Source organism: Elaeis guineensis, chromosome 10 (assembly GCF_000442705.2).
Source record: "Elaeis guineensis isolate ETL-2024a chromosome 10, EG11, whole genome shotgun sequence".
Classification (NCBI taxonomy): domain Eukaryota; kingdom Viridiplantae; phylum Streptophyta; class Magnoliopsida; order Arecales; family Arecaceae; genus Elaeis; species Elaeis guineensis.
This window is the reverse complement of record NC_026002.2, coordinates 25531891-25552221: the sequence shown is the minus strand read 5'-3', so window position 1 is coordinate 25552221 and position 20331 is coordinate 25531891. Positions and strand designations below refer to the sequence as shown.

The window sequence follows — 20331 nt, the reverse complement described above, 5'->3', positions numbered from 1 at the left end:
AAAGTGATGCCATTCCACATCCATAAAATGGGAGCATAACATTATCAAGCACTCCAGCGGTCCACTAAATAGATCTCACCAGTGAGCTAAACATGTAAATATCCATAGCATGTAGGTTTCACATTATCTTCGTGACCAGCAGCCACAATATCCAGTCAATCACATAGATGGAAAGAGGGGGGATGATGTAAATGGAAGTTGTCTTAGTCGGTGGGGACTAGGTGCAGCAAAATAAGGTATTCCAAAAGACCAATGACACTAAGAAACTTGTAAACCATTTGATTGACTAATAGATTGCTGAAGGGCTCAAAATGGATGTCAATATGTAGCAAGCTTGCAGAAAGAACATAATGGAACCCAACACAGAAAACAAGGGCAATGAAGGACAGCCGACAGCACCCTTAATTAAAGGGTTCAATGTGAAAGGTGAAGGTAAAATTTCAGAAGGGTAATTTCTAGAATGGTAACACTCTTATACCACCATTGCCAATCCTAGTAGAAAAGATTATCTTGAATGTTCACTTTCATGGTTGGTAACTTCTAGAAACTATATGTTTGTATTTGTCCTTCAACATGAGGATCTTCTTTTCAAACACAATTACCACAACCAAGAAAATTGTGATCAAACAACTTGATAAAGTTAGGAATTCTGCTGCAAAGAAAACATGTTCTTAGGGATCCTTGGCAGGATGCATTAAAAAAAAAAGTCTTAATCATGTCAGCACATATGAAATGCCTCAAATCATGTAATAATATGGTTTCACATTTTATTTCACAATGAAGCATGTCCGAAAATAGTCGAAATGCATATCTTCCACTATGCACGGCACCAACTGCCACACCAGATTGGTCTGGACATTAATGTTGCAAGTGGCCAGCAAAAGTGTTGATTATTTGATTTCAAACATGAGTATCACAAAGGCAAAAGATATGTTGCTTTCGATCATGTCATATGCTAAATCAGGTCAGCTTACATAATTATTTATTGTCATAATTGATACTAGTTAATGAAGCCAATCAGGAACTATTCTGAAAGAAGGCCTCATGATTGGCTTGTTTATCGGATATGGGGATGACCTATCACAAATTTTATTTCCTTCCATAGGTTTTTAATATTTTTAAGGATTTTTACAGGAATACAGAAGACATTAGTTCTTCTGAATTTGTTTATTGTCTCACTAATCTCACTAATATCAAGCAATATGCTACTGTGGTGGATGGTGTGGTAGCCACAATTCTAAAATCTGGATCCCCAGATCCCCGTACAGAAAGAAAAACAATAAAATATAATTCTAATAACTCCTCAGACTCACTCAATTCAAAACAAAATATAAGAATTTATAAAACTATTTCTTGTCAAATACTACTGGGCAGTTTACATCTATTGCCAGCTTAACAGGTCAAACCACCAATGGACCCTTCACATGAATTAGGCCTCTAACTTCAATTTTGCTTAACAAAAGAGACCCACAGACATTGCTACTATGGAATAATTTTTAATAATAAATTTGAAATGTAATTGGATTATGGATTCCAAATCCTAGATACATTAGGAGATCACCATGGAAACAAACCCTAGGATGCATATTTGAAGACCTTCTTCGCTAAGTGATTGGGGCAGGCTGCATTTGAGTTGCATTATTATTTATTTAGTCATGCAAGACATAGTATTGATGAAAATAATCTCATACTCTACCAACTATCTTAGTACAATACCCATACCTTCTAATTCGCATGGCCTCCTCCAACCCTGAGAGTTTTCTTGATTTGACAACAACTCTTTTGAATACAACTGATTTCCCTTTTTGATTAAAAGAATCAAAATATAAGATTAAGTTTCCAACAATTGACAATGTAAAAGGAAACAAGCTAAAGTTTGATGTAAACAACCAACAAATGGAGCGCTACGCTAAAGAACTAAAAAGTAAATGAATGACTTGGAAGAAACATGGAGATGATATGCAAATTTTGTAAGCATTAGCATGTAGTCCTGTCTTCTTTTCCACATAGGTGCATTTTACTGAAAGAAAGTCTTCTTTTATGAATCATAGCACAGGATGTAGGTGACATTTGTTTTGATAATAAAAAAAGGAAAGATAACATCAGTAAGTTATGACCATGGTTTGATTGTAGTCTAAAGTCTCAATTCAACAAGTGGTCTGTTTGCATAAACAAAAACAAAAGTTGTATGCCCAGTCTCTTTTTGATATAAAAGATGAGAGAAACCCATCAAAATCATTTCATTGAGAATTTGAAATGTATAAAGAGCAACAAGACAAGAACAAAACCAAACTTCTTTGTCTACAAGAGCACTCATTTCTAAGAATTAGTTGCACTTGAAAAAGAAAAAAAAAATTTCAAATAACAACAGAAGATTTATAGAAGCCTAGATTGAAACATAATGAAAGCTATCCTTAGTACTTGCCTCCTCCATCGCACAGGGTTCCAGTGATCTCCTCTGCACAAATGACAAACCAGTCTGGCCAAGCTCCACCATGGTGCATGACAAGGAAGAAGCTAATAGACCAATCTCTCTCTCTTTCTCCCCCTCTCTCTAAACTTCACTAGGGAAATGAGAAGGCAAAACAAGATTTACCCATTCCATAATAGTATAATACAAAAGTTGAAAAGAGAAGTTGAGAAAAGAAAAGGTGGGAAAGAAGTGGGCTCAGAGAAAGGGACATTCTTGCAGATAGAATAGACGAAGTGTATATTTCTCAATATCCAGGCTTTTGAGAAAGGACTAACAAAAGAAATAGGGTTCTTACACATAGTGAAAGCCACTATTCTCTGAATAACTAGGAGATTTTGAATTCAAACAGGTCCTTGCACCTTATCCTTGCACCTTATCCATGTACAAGTCCAAAAACAAACTAATATTAAATAGAACTAGAAGATCTGTAGGAGCCTTTTTTTTTGAAAAAAATTGTTGCTTCTTTCCTGCCAAATACACCACGAGATAGCCAAGACAGATATCACAAATTTGCTCAATCAATTCAGAACATTCTCTCTCTCTTTTTTGTGTTGAAACCGGCTACATTAAGAAGCCCTAGTATAGATACAGCCAAAAGCATCTGACAACATCAGATTATAAAGCGGATGTGGAATCACATCCAAACATGTCCAGATGATAGTACCACTACTAGTGTGCTTAGCTACATAGGAGGCCATCTAGTCAGCCGCACTATTCAGCTCCCTACACATATGCTTTACTAGGCAGCAAGAGCAACTCACAGTAAGCCTCCTAGCTTCAGCTAGCAACAGATGGAGGTTGTCAGGGAGCTTGGATCCTAAAGACAACCACGAGATCACGGTCCTGGAATCTCCTTCCAAGACCAGTCTATGTGCCTGCAAAATAGTGATTGCACACATCAAGCCCTCCCACGTGGCTCCCAGCTCGACTTGGGGCACTGACAAGTTAAACAGTAAAGAGCCACCTGCTGTGACAAAAGAAAGACCTTGCATCATGGATGACAAAGCCAATTCCACCGCATCGTCCTCTATCCTTCACGTTGTCGTCGAAGTTGATCTTGAGGAAGTTGAGGGATGGGGGTTCCCATGAAAAGTGGAACACCTAAGATGCTATAGCTTCAACAGCGAGATCTCAGATTTCCTTAGCTACCAACCCTTCAAACATCTGGCCCTCGCAAAGTCAGTGGCATCAGTTATGGCTCTCATCATGATCCCCAAGGGGATATCTTGAGCATTATCGAAGATCCAACTGTTCTTGGCCATCCAAATGCGAAAGGCAATATAACAAAAGTCAATCACCATCGCTTGACGCATGTCTCCTGCATAACTCGCCTGGCTGGTGAAGTGGATGAAAGCTTCCTTATCCCTAGTCTGAGTCCTGAAGGCCACCCAGCAAAACTCCCGACTCCACATAAGCTGGGCTCTCTGGCCAAGAAAAATAGCATGGTCAACCATCTCCTCCTCCCTACACTAATTGCAGAAGGAAGTGATGGAAACAACCCAATGGTGCAATAAGCTCCTGCAAGATAATCGGTCACATGCAACCTTCCAAATGAAGAGAGCTATTCTAGGGTGCACCTGCAATCTCCACACCCAACCTAATCTTTAGGTCTGACAAGTGCCCCTCAAAGCAGCACATACATCTCACTAACCTGCACACTCTGAGTGCTGGTTTCAAGGGAACTGCCATAGAAAGGACCCAAGAGCTGAGTTCACCTCCAAGACATGCCTTAATAAAAGCACCATCCCACATCCTCTCACCATCAACAACCCGTCACAAGTCAAGTAGTTGGAGGCTCAAGCTCAACTTGATTCAAAATACTCGAGCTTCAAACTCGACTCGAAATCGATCGAGCCTTAATCAATGGTGAGTGGTCTCAAAGCAAGCGGAGCTACAGCAATCAGGGATCATTACTGATAGATCTCCCATCATGAATCAACCACCAAAATCTAAAGGAAAGCATGGGTGCAATCGAGCATAAGGCTCTCCAAATAAAGGAAGAGTGTTTGCTAGACAAGGCCGGCTTGGAAAGCCTGTGCACACCATATTTCACCCGCATCAAGTCCACCCACAAATTCTGAGGACTTGTTTGGTTGACAAGAAGAGGGGAGAAGTGTAATCAATGGAAAAATGAAAAAATCCCTCTTATTTGATTGAAGTTTTCAAAGAAAAAAATTGGAAGGTGGTGTTCCCATGGGAATAAACTTCCTATGTTTCATGAAAAAGAAAAATCCATGTGGGATATGGGTTTTTGGCTTTCCCAGAGGAAGGGAATTGGAACTTTTTATTTTCCAAAAGTTCCCCTAAAGCTATGAATAGAATAGGATAAGGTCTTTTTCTTTATTAAGGATATAATAGGTATTTCATATAACTTTCTCAGTAAAGTAGATGCTAAACTAAACATAAAACACTAAAATATGCTACTTTCCAATGGTCAATCAAACCTATCAAAACCACTTTCCTAAACATCATATTCTTAGGAATCAGATTCTCAGGAAAAACATTCCACTGAGAAAATTTTCTTCCCACGAACCAAATGAGCCCTGAAAGTTAGTCATAAACTTGACAGCCAACCTCAAAGTAAATGCATCCTATCTGACTAGCAAAGACTGTATACCCGGTCCACCCCCTGCATCGGCTAGAAAACAACACCTCAGGCCAGCAAGTGAATCTTCCTCACCAAATCAGTGGTCCCCTAGAGACGTTCCTAATCAGCTGCTCAACCCCACCCAGCACACCCCAAGGGAGCATTGAATTAATCATCAAGTATGTTGGCAAGGAGCAAAGCACTAATTTTACCAGAACAACTCTACCCATCATCGTAGATAAGGCTTTCCATTTCCAACCCTCCAGCCTTCTGCACCCTCGGCACCAAGGGACGGCACTTGAGACTCCTCGATCCCCTCCATATGATTGGCACACCTAGATAAACCCATGTACCACCACGCTCCACCTTCTAGCATCCCCTTATTTGTTGCTTCAAATGACCGTCTATCCTTGGACTGCACATGATAGTGGATTTCCAAGCATTAATCCTCTATCTAGACATAAGGTAGTAGTCCATCAAAACTTGACGAAGCACAGCAGCATTAGCCAGAGGGCGCCCTAGCTACAAGCAGGCAATCATCAACGAAAAGCAAATAAGAAATAGGCTAGGCCGACTACACTGGCTCGTACACACTCAACATCTGACTAATACCTTCTCTCTCACTATCCTGTAAAGAGCATCAGCACACAGAATAAACAAGTACAGTAAGAGAGGACACCCTTGAGACAAACCAATGTTGGAGTGAAAGTACTCTGTCAGGGTGCCATTAATCAACAAAGCAAAGGAGGGCCTCTCAATACAGCATCTAACCCATCTGATCTAGTCACTAAGAAAACCCATCTACATCGGGCTATAATAGACAAACTCCCATCTGATCCGATTGTACGCACGCTCCATGTCCATCTTAATCATCATAAGGCTCCAAGTTTTGGGGCTCTCATCAAGTCATGCATCATCCCCTTGACAATCATGATATTATCAAAGATACTCCACCCTCTAATAAAGGCCCCTTGCTCAAGGCTAATCAAATCCCCAAGAATAGACTGCATCCTAGAGAAACTTATAGAACTAAGGTGTGATGCCTCATTTGCATCCGGCCTCTTGGGAGTCAGGGTAATGAAGGTGGCGTTGTAGCTGGATGGCATAGTGCCCATGATGACAAACTGCCTCACTGCCAAACACATCCTCCCGAATAACGCCCCAATACCTCTTGAAAAACATTGGGCAAAACCATCAAGCCCCAGAGCTCTATCATCAGCCATGAAACAAATAGCCTCCTCAATCTCCTTCCTCACTTGCCTCAGTGCCTTACATTTGTTATGACTAACAAAGAGGCTTCCAAGATGTGGACCAAAACCTCTACATAAATTGGTATTTATGTATACATTGACATGGAATTATCATTATTCAAAGAGAGGAATGAGAAAGAGATGGGGATAAAAGAAATCTACCCAGCTAAGAAACCCTAGTGGCATTAAGTTGTTAGGATATGCATCTACTCCTATTAGGAAACAAAGAGCAGTTGGGGTCTTAGGATTGGATTGTGGGATTTCATGGGAAAGGAATGACATTTAGTTTGTACTACAATGCTCTTGACTAAATCTAAAGGTTACAAAAGCTTGTTATTGGAAATTGTTTGTCTATGTCTGTATGTATATGCATATATGCACACACTTCTAAGTGTGCATTAAATTGGCCTTCAAAATCAATCTAGTAAAGCTCGAATAGAGCATATGCTCAAGGCCTCAATTCATCTCCTGAATCAGTTTTTGCAGGTAAGCTTAATGTGATTGAAATGAATTTTCATTTTAACAAGACACTGAGTTGATATTGTTCCAAGCCTCATTTGGTTCTGGCTTGATTCAAGATATCAGACTGTTTGAACTGGGCTTGTCTGTGACTCAACTCAAAACTACATTCACTCAGGATCAATCAACAAGGTAGTGAGCTGACCTTGGTCTAGAATTTCAGGACAAACTTCATTTCAAAAAAAGCTTGATCAGACCCAAGATTGACGGAACCTTAGCACAAATTTTCATCTTTCCCAACATTTCTCGTATATGAGATTCTAACTAAGATTAGTAGACTTGCCTACTAGCACAATTTATATATTAAACAAAAGAGTTCATTACACTCCTAAATGTGTGCCAAGTTTTAAATTAATGGTTGCTCTATCTTCCTTTGTTTTGTATGAGCATTACGGACTATCTTCTTTTTATTATTGAAGATTACACAAAAGCGTCAACACTATAGATAACCTTACTCACTAATAACAAGATTGAAAGCCACGACTGCGAATCAAAAGGAAACGAAAAAACAACAAAGAACAGATGATTGCTCGAACTCCATACCCTGGCCACTTGAAAACGAGGTTCTGAGAGGCTGACCGAAGAGGAAGGGCCTCTCAGGAGGGTCTCTCGGAGAAGAGGACAGCGGTGTTGCGAGTCTCGATCCGCTGAAGGGGCTCCTCAGCGGCATTTTGGGGAGAAAACAAGCTCAGGACCAGTGGCAAACAGATGGAAAAATCCAACCTTTCATTTGGGTTCGGGGACGAATAGACAGAGTTCGGGGGCAAGGATAAGATACTTTTGGTGTGCTTACGGAGAGCGAAATACAAAGCTACCGCAAATGCCACGGGGCTGAAATCGAGAGGATATTCGTTGCAACGGTGAGATCACGTCAAAATTATTATAAATTAATTAAAAATCAATTATTAATATAAAATATTATTTATAAAAATTAATAAAATATATAATATTTGATGAAATATAAATATTTTTATTAGATCACGATAAATTTGATGTGATATCACGATTGCAATGAATATTTTCTTCCTGATAACGGGCATGGATGTCCTTGCCTTAAACTCGATCCCAAAAATAAAATTAGATTATATTTATTGAATTATTAAAAAAATAAATTATTACTAAAAAAATTTTAAATATCTATTAATTTTTAAATTGATAATTACTATGGTTAACGTCATGGGCACATATTTATAATTCCCTACCCTCCACAGGTTAGGATCCTATGGTGCATGCATGTTTGGATGGAAGATAAGTCATCGCTCTCGAAAATGGATGAATATTGCCATCATGTTAATGTGCCAACTATTGTACCAAGTATGGTAGGGGTCATCTATCCAAACATGCACTAGCATCTACACTACATTACATGCACTCAATCTCACCCTCCATAATGAAAAATATGCCAACATTTATACTCTCATATTCTGAGGATGAGAACTGATTTCAGGGGCTGAACAATCAAACTCTGATAGGGAAGCAAATAAATTAGATCGGATCGGATCATGAGTGACTCCGATCCAGTCTGATTCTTTGATTGGATCCGAATATTGAACCCAAATCCAGTCCAATAAAAGATCGGATTGGGTCCATGATCAAATTTCTTAACCCAAAAAATCATTCGGGTCAAGTCGGATCCATATATAATCCGACCTCGATCCATGAAATACGGATTCGGTTTGGATCTGAGTCATAAGAAAGAATAATAAAAAAAAAAATTGTGTAAGTAATGGCATGGGGTTCACTTACCTCCAAACTTTTTTTCAAAAGGTTATATGTATTCTAACTCATGCTCGATCCAAATTAAATTGAACCAACCTGAAGCAATATGAGTTCCATCTGGTAGTATTGGTTAACATCCTAGGAGTTGTCCTCCTGGTTTTTGGGAGGTATTAGATCTATAAACTTTATTAGTTTGAGTTTTTGCCAGGTCTATCTTTAGGCGGAGCATAAATTTTGGCATAAATACCATAAAACTAGTGCTTATGACTGATATTATTAGTATTATTATTATTATTTATATATTTGTTAAATCATATTGTATGATACAAATTTTTATAAGTTTTTAACCAATCCACACACCGCACTTCAACTCCGTTCTAATGTACCAAATACTTTTTAAGGATAGTGGTCGGAGCTTCCACTCCCCTCATATCACACCCTCTTTTAAATACTAAAATAAACTACAAAAATAGTTATCAAATTTATTACAAATAAATTGATTATTTATACTATAACCATCATCAAACGCCCCTTATCTTGGTTAAAATATGTTCACTTGAACTTAACAAATATTAGTTGATCAACCGATTCAAATTATAGCTAACAATAATGTAAGCATATCTTATACTCCTGAGTATTTGGGTCTAGTATTCGGTTTGGATTGAGTCGAGTCGAGTCGGATCATTTATCTCAATATCCAAATCAACCTAAAAGTCTCCACAGGTCAAATCAGGTCGGATCAAAATTTAGTGAATCCAGACCCGATCTAAAAAATAGAATTATCTAATTTTAAAATCTGATCCAACTTCATGAATCTTTTAAAACAGTTCAGATTGAATCGGATCGGATCATGAGTTAACCCGATCCATTTGCAGCCTTAAACTCTGAGTTAATGAGAAAAAAATTTTAAGCAGCTCCAAGCTTGATTCATAACAGCATGCACAAACTCTACTTCAACTTAGGATGGTGAGGCTCATGCTTGATCAGGCTCAATTCGTTATATATTTGTTCATTTGCTGCTAAGTCTTAGCCAATCATTAAATAATAGTTGAAAATCCAAATGTCATCTTGCCCTCGGGACAAAAGAGAAACTCATGTAGTTTGGATACATGAAAGAAACATATTGATAAGCCAGCCTATTTTTGGGGAAAGAACATTAAAACCAAGAAGCAAAAACGACTAGTAGTTTTTTTTTTCTTTTGCTAGAGAAATGACTAGTAGTTTATTGCAATATTTTTAAACGTGCATCTTATCTCTTCCTTTCCTCCATGTCTCCTCCTCGAACCTCTCGGTCGCTGCCTCCACATCCTCTTCTTGGGCCTACCTTCCATCCTCGCAAGTATGTCCTTCCCTGCGATGTTAGATATCTTTCTTCTAAAATGACATAATCTTATTTTTAATGTTTAATTAATGATTTTTTGCATATTCTAAACAAATAAATTAAGTTTGATATTATTCGAATCGAGGCACGCTATAGAAAGCACTTCCTTTAAAGTAGACTTTATCCCTACCCAGATGCAAACAGTTGATGGTGGTCTATTCCAAGATACAACAAACTACTTTGTATTCTTCTTGAAGTACACTCCAATGAAAAAAAATCATAGTTGAATCTAAACTAGCCAAATCCAGATGTATTGAAAATTAGCAAATTTGATTGAAACAATCTCTCTCAATCTTCTTTCATATAAACATAATCCTCTTCTCAAATGCTTAATGTGTGCACTTGAGTTTATTTAACCAATGCTCTCAATTCTCTTCTATAATTTAGTGTTATTTTGAATGGAAGGGAATATTGTTCTGATGGATAGGAAGTATGATTTATTTTCTATCTATAGATGTGAAAGGATGAGTATGGTTGGATGCTTAGGTATCATTTTATTAGATGCATACCTTCATATAATCCATCCTCTCATCAAGGGTCATGTCCCTTGGAATCACCATCAAACCGGATGTATCTTTTTGTGAGAATGCATCTTTACTAATGGAAGTCTCCCAAATGACTTTCCAAAGAGTCCGTTTGTAATGCATCTGTTTGAGATATCTTGTAAAAAGAGAAAATTTTTTTATGTGAGAAACAATTAGAGATTGTTCGTAGATCTTCAAAGAATTTTAAGAGAGGAGAGAAAAATAAAGATTAACTAGAGGCACGTAGCCTTCTCGAACCATCTATCTAAATCTTGATGGTCGATCCTCTAATCTTCAAACACTTTGAACAATTTGATGGCAAAAGAAATCGAGCCATTAGTTAAGAAAGGTTGGACCAACTTCTTACTGCACTTAGTTATCTACTTTGGCACAAGCAGAACTCTGGGAACTTTTCTATGGAGAAAAGCTATCATAAACACTATTCTGCATAAAATTATGCCAACAATCCCAATGTAGGGAAATTCATGCTTGTGTAAATCATTGGACAGCCACTTAACACTTTTGAAATCTCTGTCTCCTCTGCTACCGGTTGTCATGTATTAACCTTCTTGTAACTCTTGCTATTTTTATCTTACAACAACACCATTATATGAACCTCCACTATAATTTGCGCTCATTCGCTAATTCATTTTAATAAATTTGTAAGGAATGTCCACTTTCCCCCCAAAAAAAAACATCTTAAAAAAAAAAAAAAAAACTTTTCCTTTTCTGTCTCCTATCATCACTTAATGGTGGATCTATGATGCTATGATGCATGTGATAGTTTCAAGTAGAATTATTATTTGATGGATCCACGAGTACTACAAAAAAAAAAAAGGAGGGGGGGGAACACAGGTCTCCTTGATGGATTGTTATGATACGACCATGGCAATACTCAGAAAATTCAAACACAATAATGACATTATAAATATGGGGTTTTCTCTTCATAATTGGACATATAGTCACATCCAAGGGACTAATTGAACATGGATAAATAATTCCTATTATGACACTCAGAAGAAGAATTAGCAGTTAATGTATTTTAAGCAATTTTTTTTTTGAAAAATAAATATCTGAATCTTAGTTAAAGGTTGGATAAATATTGAAAAGGAAAATAAAAAAGACAAAGGAAAGAGAGATTTAAGGAATCTACAAACAAGAAAAACAATCCTTATTCAATAATAGATAACAAAATCATCAGGACACGACACGGAACACACGTCAACGGGCATATAAAAATCCTAGAAACTAGTATAGATAATCCTAAAATTTCCCCATGCAATCAAAGTCTTTCAGATAAAAGCTATGCAATTTTTCTGATAAATACTCCAACTAGAAATATTCCTAATTTAAGTATGAAAGTTCACTCAAGCTTCACATATAAAATGATAGTTTTACAGGCTCGCTCGCAAGTCTCTCAAGTCAATGGTTCCAAAGTTGGTTAAGACGATCAAGTCCATCCGTCGCATTACGGCTGCTAGTTCATTTTTCACTTCACTATTTCACTGTTGCCCATCACGTATTCGACTAGGTGGCTGACCGAGCCCAGGAACCTTCTTGCGGTCCGGTTTCTTCATATGGCCTGCACCAAGTCGTCAGGCAAGCGTCCTGCTATGTAAACAAATAGCTTCTCGAGTGATCATTCGGTAACCAAAGATAGAATCAAAGTATTATACCCTATAAAGCCCCTAAATAAAGCATTCGACTTTTTTCATCGTATCGTTTGAAAGCAGAACCTTGTGGCTCTCCCAAGCCCATAAAGTCCCTTCCAACTTTCCATAACCCCACGACGTCGCTGGCTGCTACGAGTCTTTTTAGCAGTAAAGAAAAGCTTAATTGAATATAAGAATCAAAAAGTTGGTGAGCTAAATTTCTAATCTAATAGAGATGATGGGCTGCTCGACTTTTCCACAACCCTTAGATATTTAAGGGGGACTCTACAAAGCTCTATACCCCAAAACAAAGCATAGGTAATCACAGAAAGGGACAGCAAAGACTTGGTTGTCACCAATTAGTGTCTCTCTCTTAAAAGAGTCAGAGGAGCAGCCAGCCAATGGTGTCAGCACAGACTCTGTAACATATTGATTCTTGGATAGTGATCAAGTCATCAAGCATTACCCAAGCATCATTTCTGATAAAAATTTGACCAACAGACAAACTAATGTGATCTGATTTTTGATTTTGACATTCAAAACAGAATAATTTAGACGTGATTGGCATGAAATGTTGGGTCAAATTCACAGGAGGAGGGTGAAAGACAGCAAAACAAGCAATTATTTTTCTAAAAAAAAAAATACAGAACATGTATCACATGGGCATGCAACAGATTCGTACCAAAGCTAGATGTCACATCCCCCTGCCTGTAAATAGGCATCCAATCCTCCCCTCAGCACAAATCCACCGAGTTCAGAAAACCACCGAGCACTGCTAGAGTTTCCTATAGCTATATGGATTCCAAGCCATTCTTCCAGCTCCTGCTTCCTTACACTGCTCTTCTCTCCCTTTGGCAGCTCCTGCTACTACCTTTGTTTCTCCTACCACTCCTCCACTCATCATCCGTACCAGTTGCTGCTGGGGCCTCCACACCACTTGAATCCCAAACCAGAGCTCTCCTCCACTGGAAATCCACTCTTCAAAGGCCACAAGCCCTCGGTTCATGGACTCTCTCCAACAACACATGCATCTGGTTCGGAATCACCTGTGGTCAGAATGCAAGCCAAGCCATCACCGAGATCAGCCTGCCCCGTGCCGGCTTGTCAGGTACGCTTGACGCCCTCAACTTCTCCTCCTTTGCATCTCTCACCAGCCTCCACCTCCGACGCAACCACCTCTTCGGCGCCATACCGCCCGGCATCGGCGCCCTTTCCGCTCTCACTTCTCTCGATATCTCTCACAATCTTCTCTCCGGCAACCTGCCACCTTCTCTCGCCGATCTCTCTCATATCTCCCAAGCCGATCTATCTCACAATGAATTCACAGGTGATATAACCGCATGCTTCTCTGCCAATTGGACAAAAATCGTCTCCCTTCGACTCCAGTTCAATCATTTCACTGGAAGGATACCTTCTGAGATACTCTCCCTTGCAAATCTCAAGATCCTTCATCTCTACCAAAACCAGCTATCCGGTTCCATACCTTCAGAAACCGGTAGTGTCAGGAGTCTAGTTAGTCTAGACTTGGCCAACAACAATCTCACTGGTTCCATCCCTTCAACCCTTGGTAACTTGACTGATCTGAAAACTCTTTACCTTTACGGGAACAAACTCTCCGGTCAGATTCCGGGTGAACTAGGAATGCTTTCCAGACTAGAGGAATTGAGAGTTAATGACAATTATCTGATAGGTTCCATCCCTCCTAGTTTTGGAAACCTCACCAAGCTTACCAACTTGCACCTCCATACTAACGAGATCTCAGGCACCATTCCATGTGAACTAGGAAATCTGGTGAACTTGTTTGTTGGAATGATCTATCATAATATTCTGACAGGTTCCATCCCCCCAAGTTTAGGAAACCTGACCAAGCTGAGGATCCTAGACCTCCATACGAATAGGATTTCTGGCACCATCCCTCAGCCTTTTGGCAGTTTGAGAAGCCTCACTCATCTGCGCGTATTCAACAATCAATTATCTGGCTCTTTGCCTCATGAGCTGGGAAATCAAACAAAGTTGGCTTCCTTAGATATAGGTGACAACGAGTTCTCAGGAAGCTTACCACCAGATGTTTGCAAAGCAGGCGTGCTTCAACGTCTTGTTATAGCAAACAACCATTTTGAGGGCCCCCTTCCAAGGTCTCTGAAAAATTGCACCACCTTGTTCAGAGTTCGCCTCGAAGGAAATCGACTCCAAGGTAATATCTCCCAGGATTTTGGGATATATCCAAGTCTAGTCTACATGGATATGAGCTACAATCAACTGTATGGAGAGCTTTCACAAAACTGGGCATACTGTCAGAATTTGACACTTTTGCAGGTTTCCGGGAATCAGATTACTGGAAAAATACCCACTGAGTTTGGCAAAATGCTGCAATTGGGTGTCCTGGAGGTTTCTTCAAACCAGCTAGTTGGAGAAATACCAGGGGAACTGAGTGGCATGAGCTCATTATTCAAATTGAATTTGAGTGGTAACTGGCTATCTGGAATGTTGCCCTCAGAAATTGGAGAATTGTCCAATCTGGAAGTTCTTGATTTGTCTGATAACATTCTAAGCGGGTCGATACCGCAGCAACTAGAGAATTTATCCAAGTTGCGTCTGCTGGATTTGAGCATAAATGGATTCAATGGGAGCATTCCACCACAAATTGGTGAGATAGAAAGCTTGCAGGAGCTACTTGATTTGAGTCATAATTGCCTTGCAGGAGAGATACCATCACAACTGGCAAGTTTGACTTATTTAGTATCTTTGAACTTGTCACACAATAATTTATCTGGTGCCATACCTTCATCTCTGGCAAGCATGATAAGTTTGACTTCTATAGATGTATCATACAATAATCTAAATGGCCCTCTTCCTCCAAGTAATTTATTTCAAAATGCTCCAGCGAAGTGGTTTGCCAATAACAAAGGCTTATGTGGCGATGTGCCAAGTCTGCCTCCTTGTGGCCTGGTCATGGAGAGTAATCATGATTCAAGGAAACACCACATGACACCATACGCTACTATTCCTCTCTTGGGCACCTTTATTCTTTTGGTTATATCCATCATTGTCATTGTGATGCTTCGCAAGAAAGAACCAACAAAAGAAGAGGATGATGGAGTTATTATTGGAGATCTGTTTTCGGTATTGAATTTTGATGGGAGACTTGCTTACCATTACATTATTTCTGCGACTGAAAATTTTGATGAGAAATATTGCATTGGAAAAGGAGGATGTGGCAAAGTATACAGAGTAGAACTTCCAACTAAGCAGGTGGTGGCGGTGAAAAAATTTCACACAGTGGAAGAAGGGATTTTTAATGAGAGAAGCTTTAGGAATGAAATCCAAGTATTAATGGAAATTCGACATTGTAACATCGTAAAACTTTATGGGTTCTGCTCGAGCACTCGTTGCAATTTTCTTGTATGTGAGTATATTGCGAGAGGAAGTTTAGCTACCATCCTACACAATCAAGAAACGGCTATGGAATTGGGATGGGATAAGAGAACTGACATCATCAAAGATGTGGCCCATGCTTTATCATATATGCACCATGATTGTAATCCATCCATAGTACATCAAGACATTTCGACTAACAATATATTGTTAGATTCTGATTTTAAGGCCTATCTCTCAGACTTTGGCACCGCAAGAATTCTTAAACCCAATTCATCAAATTGGAGCACAGTTGCAGGAACATATGGATATGTCGCGCCGGGTAAGTCATTTCTCCATATTGAAGCAGCTTAATTCACCACTAACATATATATTGCATATTCTATATTATTTTCTATTAGATTTTTTTTTTTTTTTTTTTTGATTTAGTTCATCATTCGTTTAGAAAAGCAATACCTGCCGATCAATTTACAATTTCTCAATAAACCTATGGAGATTAAAAGCAGCATATTTTCATCAAATTAACCTTTTAAAAGACTATATACATATGAGCCTAGATTTCAAAATGTAAATTTTGTGGTTACAATCAATTGCCAAATTTCTATCACTATTAAGTAGAACTAACAAGTAATCAAGTCAATTTAAAAAAAAAAAAAAAAAGAAAGAAAACTATTACTAAGTAGGAACTTCAATTAATTTATCATAGTGCATGAGACTAATTATTTTTTTTACCTTTTTTGCAGAACTTTCATACATGACAAGGGTGACTGAGAAATGTGATGTGTATAGTTTTGGTGTAATAATACTAGAAGTATTGATGGGGACGCATCCAGGTGAGCTAATCTCCTCTTTATCAACATTAGACAGCCAAGGAACAATGCTAAGAGATGTTCTCGATAAACGCATCTCACCTCCTCAGTCTTGTACGGCAAACGAAGTGGTATTACTAGCAATAGTAGCATTTTCATGCATACAAAATATGCCACAAACACGACCAACCATGAAGAAAATATGCCACTTATTTGCAGCTAGCATCTCTCCAGCCTTCTGCATTCCTTTCAACTCAATCAGATTAAGCCAACTAGTGCATTCTCGATGTATTTAACTACTAGTTCTTTTGTGGTGCATATTTTAAATCATACTTCTTTTATTACTCTAGAGTACTACAATTTGGCGTGAGAGCAACCATATCACCATCATGATGGTGTGTTACCATGATACAAACATCTGAATCTGATATTATGGCGCCATAAAACAATTAAATTAAAAAATCTATGCTGTTTTTTATCTCCCTTTTTCATGTGAATTATCTACTACTGATAGATAGTCCATGGTGCCATCTTATTCAATGCATGCAACTAATTCATGTGAATGCAATAGCTGATTAAGTATTTGATAGTAATGGTTTTTTAACTCACCTCCCCCTCCTACTTCCCCCTCACCCCCAACATTAGATGGTTGCTAACTTGCTATACCATCATATGCGATTAAATGATTGATTTAAGGGGTCCTAGTGTCTGAGCGACAGCTATAATACAATCGCATATAATGTACAAAATGGATATAAGTGGAAGGAATGTTTGATGGATAGATTTGCTGCAACTCTTAGGGCCTGTTTGGAGAGGATAGGAATGGCCTAAATGTTATAGGATCAATGAGTCCTATGGGTAAACATCTTGTTTCCTTTTCTAGCTACTATTAGGGTAATTGAATTATGGAATAAAAGACCAATGAGAAGTGGCTAATCCTATAGAAAAAATATCTTTCAGAACTTATTTGGATGGCTAGGCTCAAAATCCCGAGGATTCGTGGGTTAAGACAGTACAACCATTAAAAAATATTGAATTAGAAGTTGGGTTAGGCTTATATCTACAACCATCTAAGACTATTGTTTGTATGGGCTGACCCGAATCCATGCGGGACATGGACAAGTCCAAATCCTACTAGTTGGTAAATTGACACATTCTTTCCCGAGTAGGCCCTTAACCTTTTAGATAGAATGAGATAAGATCTTTTTTTCTATTAAGGACATAATAGGTATTTTATATAAATTTTCAAAGTAAATAGATATAATAATCAAATATAAGTCATTTTAAAATATGTCACTTTTCAATGATCAATCAAACATGCAAAAATTACTTTTCCAAATATCATATGCCTAGGCATCAATATTTTAGAATAAAATTCGAATACTAGAGAAAAGTTTGAAAGGCATCCTATTGAACTCATCTCTTTATTGTCAACGTTCAAGATATGCTGGATCAGTGGATCTCTCTACCTGCAGCTAAAATGGAAAAAGAAGTGCTATTGCTAGCTACAATGGGATTGTCATGTGTACGTGTTATACTGCAAGAAAGACCAACCATGTCATTTATTTGCAACTGAAATTCTTTGGCTTTGTCAGGAGTCTTTCAATTCAATCAAATTATACAAATTAGTAGATTGCTTAATATCAATTTAGTGTGGACAACTACAAAAATCATACCTACTTTTGTGCTACATGATCAATGACAGCTCTCTATTGCTCCCTAGTAAAGTTGTTGATTCTTATCATGTGCAATCATAAACCAGATATCCCAACCTGTTGTTATGGTTTCAGAAGGCTACTCAGCGTGTACCATTTACATGAATGATTTGAGGAGAGAGATGTTTAATTGACTGGCTATGATCCCACCAAAATGAGATGTATAGGTATAGAATGTTCTTCGTTACAGTTTATTTTTCTATATGAATTAATTATGATGCAACGAATGGCCTACAATCCTATTCATTCAATGCATGGAATTAATTTAACTTGGAATGATTATTTGACAATAGCAATCCCACTACATGCAACTAATTCATGTGCCACCAATGTCTAACAAAATTTTTGGGTCGATCGACGGTTTTTTTTACTCCCCAAGATCTATTTATTACTGCACATACCAAAAGGATGGAGTACTGTTGCTATCCCATTATATGCAAAATAAATAACTGATTAAAGAGGTAGGAGAATTTGATGGATGACTGTGATACAACTGCCAATTATTAAACAGTTTGGTACTTGATTTTTCAAGTTTGGTGAATTACAAAATAAGTATTTTTATGCCTTTATCCAAAGCACGACATTGGAAATGCTTCCAATAGATTTCATATACTACCGCAATCAACTCATAATTAGTTATTTCTATAAAAAGTTAACAGTAAAATTATGATGTTCAAAACGAATACCACTTATGTCCTGCCCAAAATTTGAAGCATACTCATCTCGAATACCATCCTAGAATCCTATAGTTCTGAAATATCCAATGACTGCTTTTGTACCTTTGAAAGTGTCATAAAGATAATCCTATAAGCAGAAATATGTTTTATTAAGACAAGTATTTGCAGATATAGTTCTGCAGAATAGTTGTTCTTTGACTAATTTTAATCAAAACAAAGCATCTGATTTTTGTACATTGATGTGTTTCAAAGTCACTCAAATTAACAAAGGTCCCCTAAACTAAAACAGATTCCATTAAAATTATCTATAGCTATTTATATCTACATCTCTAACTAGCACAAAAACATTAGAAGACCAATTGATAATGATGATGCTGATGAGTCCAATAAATACAACAGAATTGATGATCATGAAGCTATTTGTTGGAGATGGGGTTGGTGCCATCGAGGACTTCATGTTTGCTTTCTTTATAAGACTCATTTGGTTCACGGGAAGTAGAGGAAAAGCATGGTCAACCAAACATACGAATAGCACTATCCTAAGCATCATATTTTTAGAAATCAGCTTCCCAAAACTAATATTTCAAGGAAGAAAAATTCTTTATGCAAACCAAATGAGTTCGAATTGGCTAAGCCTAGGGGCCTATGGATGTAATTCCATTGATCAAGATCTCGAAGTAGAGAGAAGTCACCGAGTAAAGAATGAGGCCATGTAGATATTTAGCGTCGCTAATGGGTGAGCCAAGAGAAATAAGCAAAATAAGAGAAGGAACCCAAACAACATGCAACTGTTCTTCTTGAGCCACCATTTGTTTTCATGCATGCTTCAATGTCTGACCCAAAAGTAGAAGCCAACCTCCAAGTGCCCTCAAGAAATCAATATCCCCGAATTGCTAGCCACAAAAAGGTTAGGGGACAACCTTCAAGTGAGAAAGGAGATTGCGGAATTAGTAGGCCATGTCTTTTTTCTTTAGTAGGAGAATCCTTAGCATATTACATGAAGGGATAAGAGATTTACATGACTATCCTCTCCCATCCACTGAGAAAATAGCGGCTGTCAAGACCTACTGCTTAGGTTGCCATGCTTTTATTTGTTTTAGATATATTACAAGAACACTCCTTAACTTTAGCTCGATTTTACTTACGTCTCTTATACTTTAAAAATTGTCAAACTAATTCTTCTAATTATTGAAATGTTCCTACCGTTATCTAAGCAAAAAAATCTCTCTCTAAATGGAGATAGATGTAGAGACTATATTACAATATTTTGATAACTAAAAAAAACTGTTTGACATTTGTTAAAGTATAAAGAATATAAGTGAAATTGAGCTAAAGTTGAAAGAATGTTTCGATAAGTTATCTTTTTTTTTTTTTGATAGAATAGGTTGCTATATTTCTTAAATAGTAAAAAAATAATGATTAAATAGTACAAAACTACTCCTATCTGGTGGATGTAATTTTAAAGGAACTAGCATATTATCAGCTTAATGCCTAAGGTATTTCTATTCTAATTTCATCGGATATGGATCATTTTGAATCAAGTACTTTTCAAATAAAATGTATATCCTAGAAGTTGGTTGTTTAAGGTCACATGCATCTCATGTCAAATAATTTATAGGTTAAAAGACAACATGACATAAAAAGATTGTT

General features: G+C 37.7%; 2 protein-coding genes across 4 annotated transcripts in view; one reads left to right on the top strand and one right to left on the bottom strand.

The window, feature by feature from the left end:
* Nucleotides 1–7607, bottom strand: part of LOC105059914 (methionine aminopeptidase 1B, chloroplastic) — a 35589-nt gene extending 27982 nt beyond the window's left edge. The window contains exons 1-2 of one of the 2 annotated variants that reach the window (XM_029260412.2): nt 7373–7607; nt 1723–1801 (exon numbers count right to left, since the gene is read on the bottom strand). In XM_029260412.2, coding sequence (XP_029116245.1) covers nt 1723–1801; nt 7373–7499 — 206 coding nt within the window. In that variant the 5' untranslated portion in view covers nt 7500–7607. The remainder of the gene's footprint in view (nt 1–1722; nt 1802–7372) is intronic. The other variant, XM_010943426.4, reaches the window with a different exon arrangement.
* Nucleotides 7608–12692: 5085 nt separating this feature from the next.
* Nucleotides 12693–18204, top strand: LOC105059987 (uncharacterized). 2 transcript variants are annotated; one of them, XM_019855618.3, is made up of 3 exons: nt 12693–15802; nt 16224–16313; nt 17732–18204. In XM_019855618.3, the coding sequence occupies exons 1-3, from the start codon at nt 12901–12903 to the stop codon at nt 17863–17865; spliced, it is 3126 nt and encodes a 1041-aa protein (XP_019711177.1). In that variant the 5' UTR covers nt 12693–12900; the 3' UTR covers nt 17866–18204. The 2 variants fall into 2 exon arrangements, with proteins under 2 accessions (XP_019711177.1, XP_019711176.1); XM_019855617.3 differs by lacking the exon at nt 17732–18204 and having other exon boundaries at nt 12696–15802; nt 16224–17716.
* The last annotated feature ends 2127 nt before the right edge of the window (nt 18205–20331 follow it).

Coding starts and splice junctions, on each gene's coding strand:
- LOC105059987 (XM_019855617.3), top strand. CDS start 12,901: ATGGATTCCAAGCCATTCTTCCAGCTCCTGCTTCCTTACACTGCTCTT. Junction 15,803..16,223: donor ATATGGATATGTCGCGCCGG/GTAAGTCATTTC, acceptor CCTTTTTTGCAG/AACTTTCATACATGACAAGG.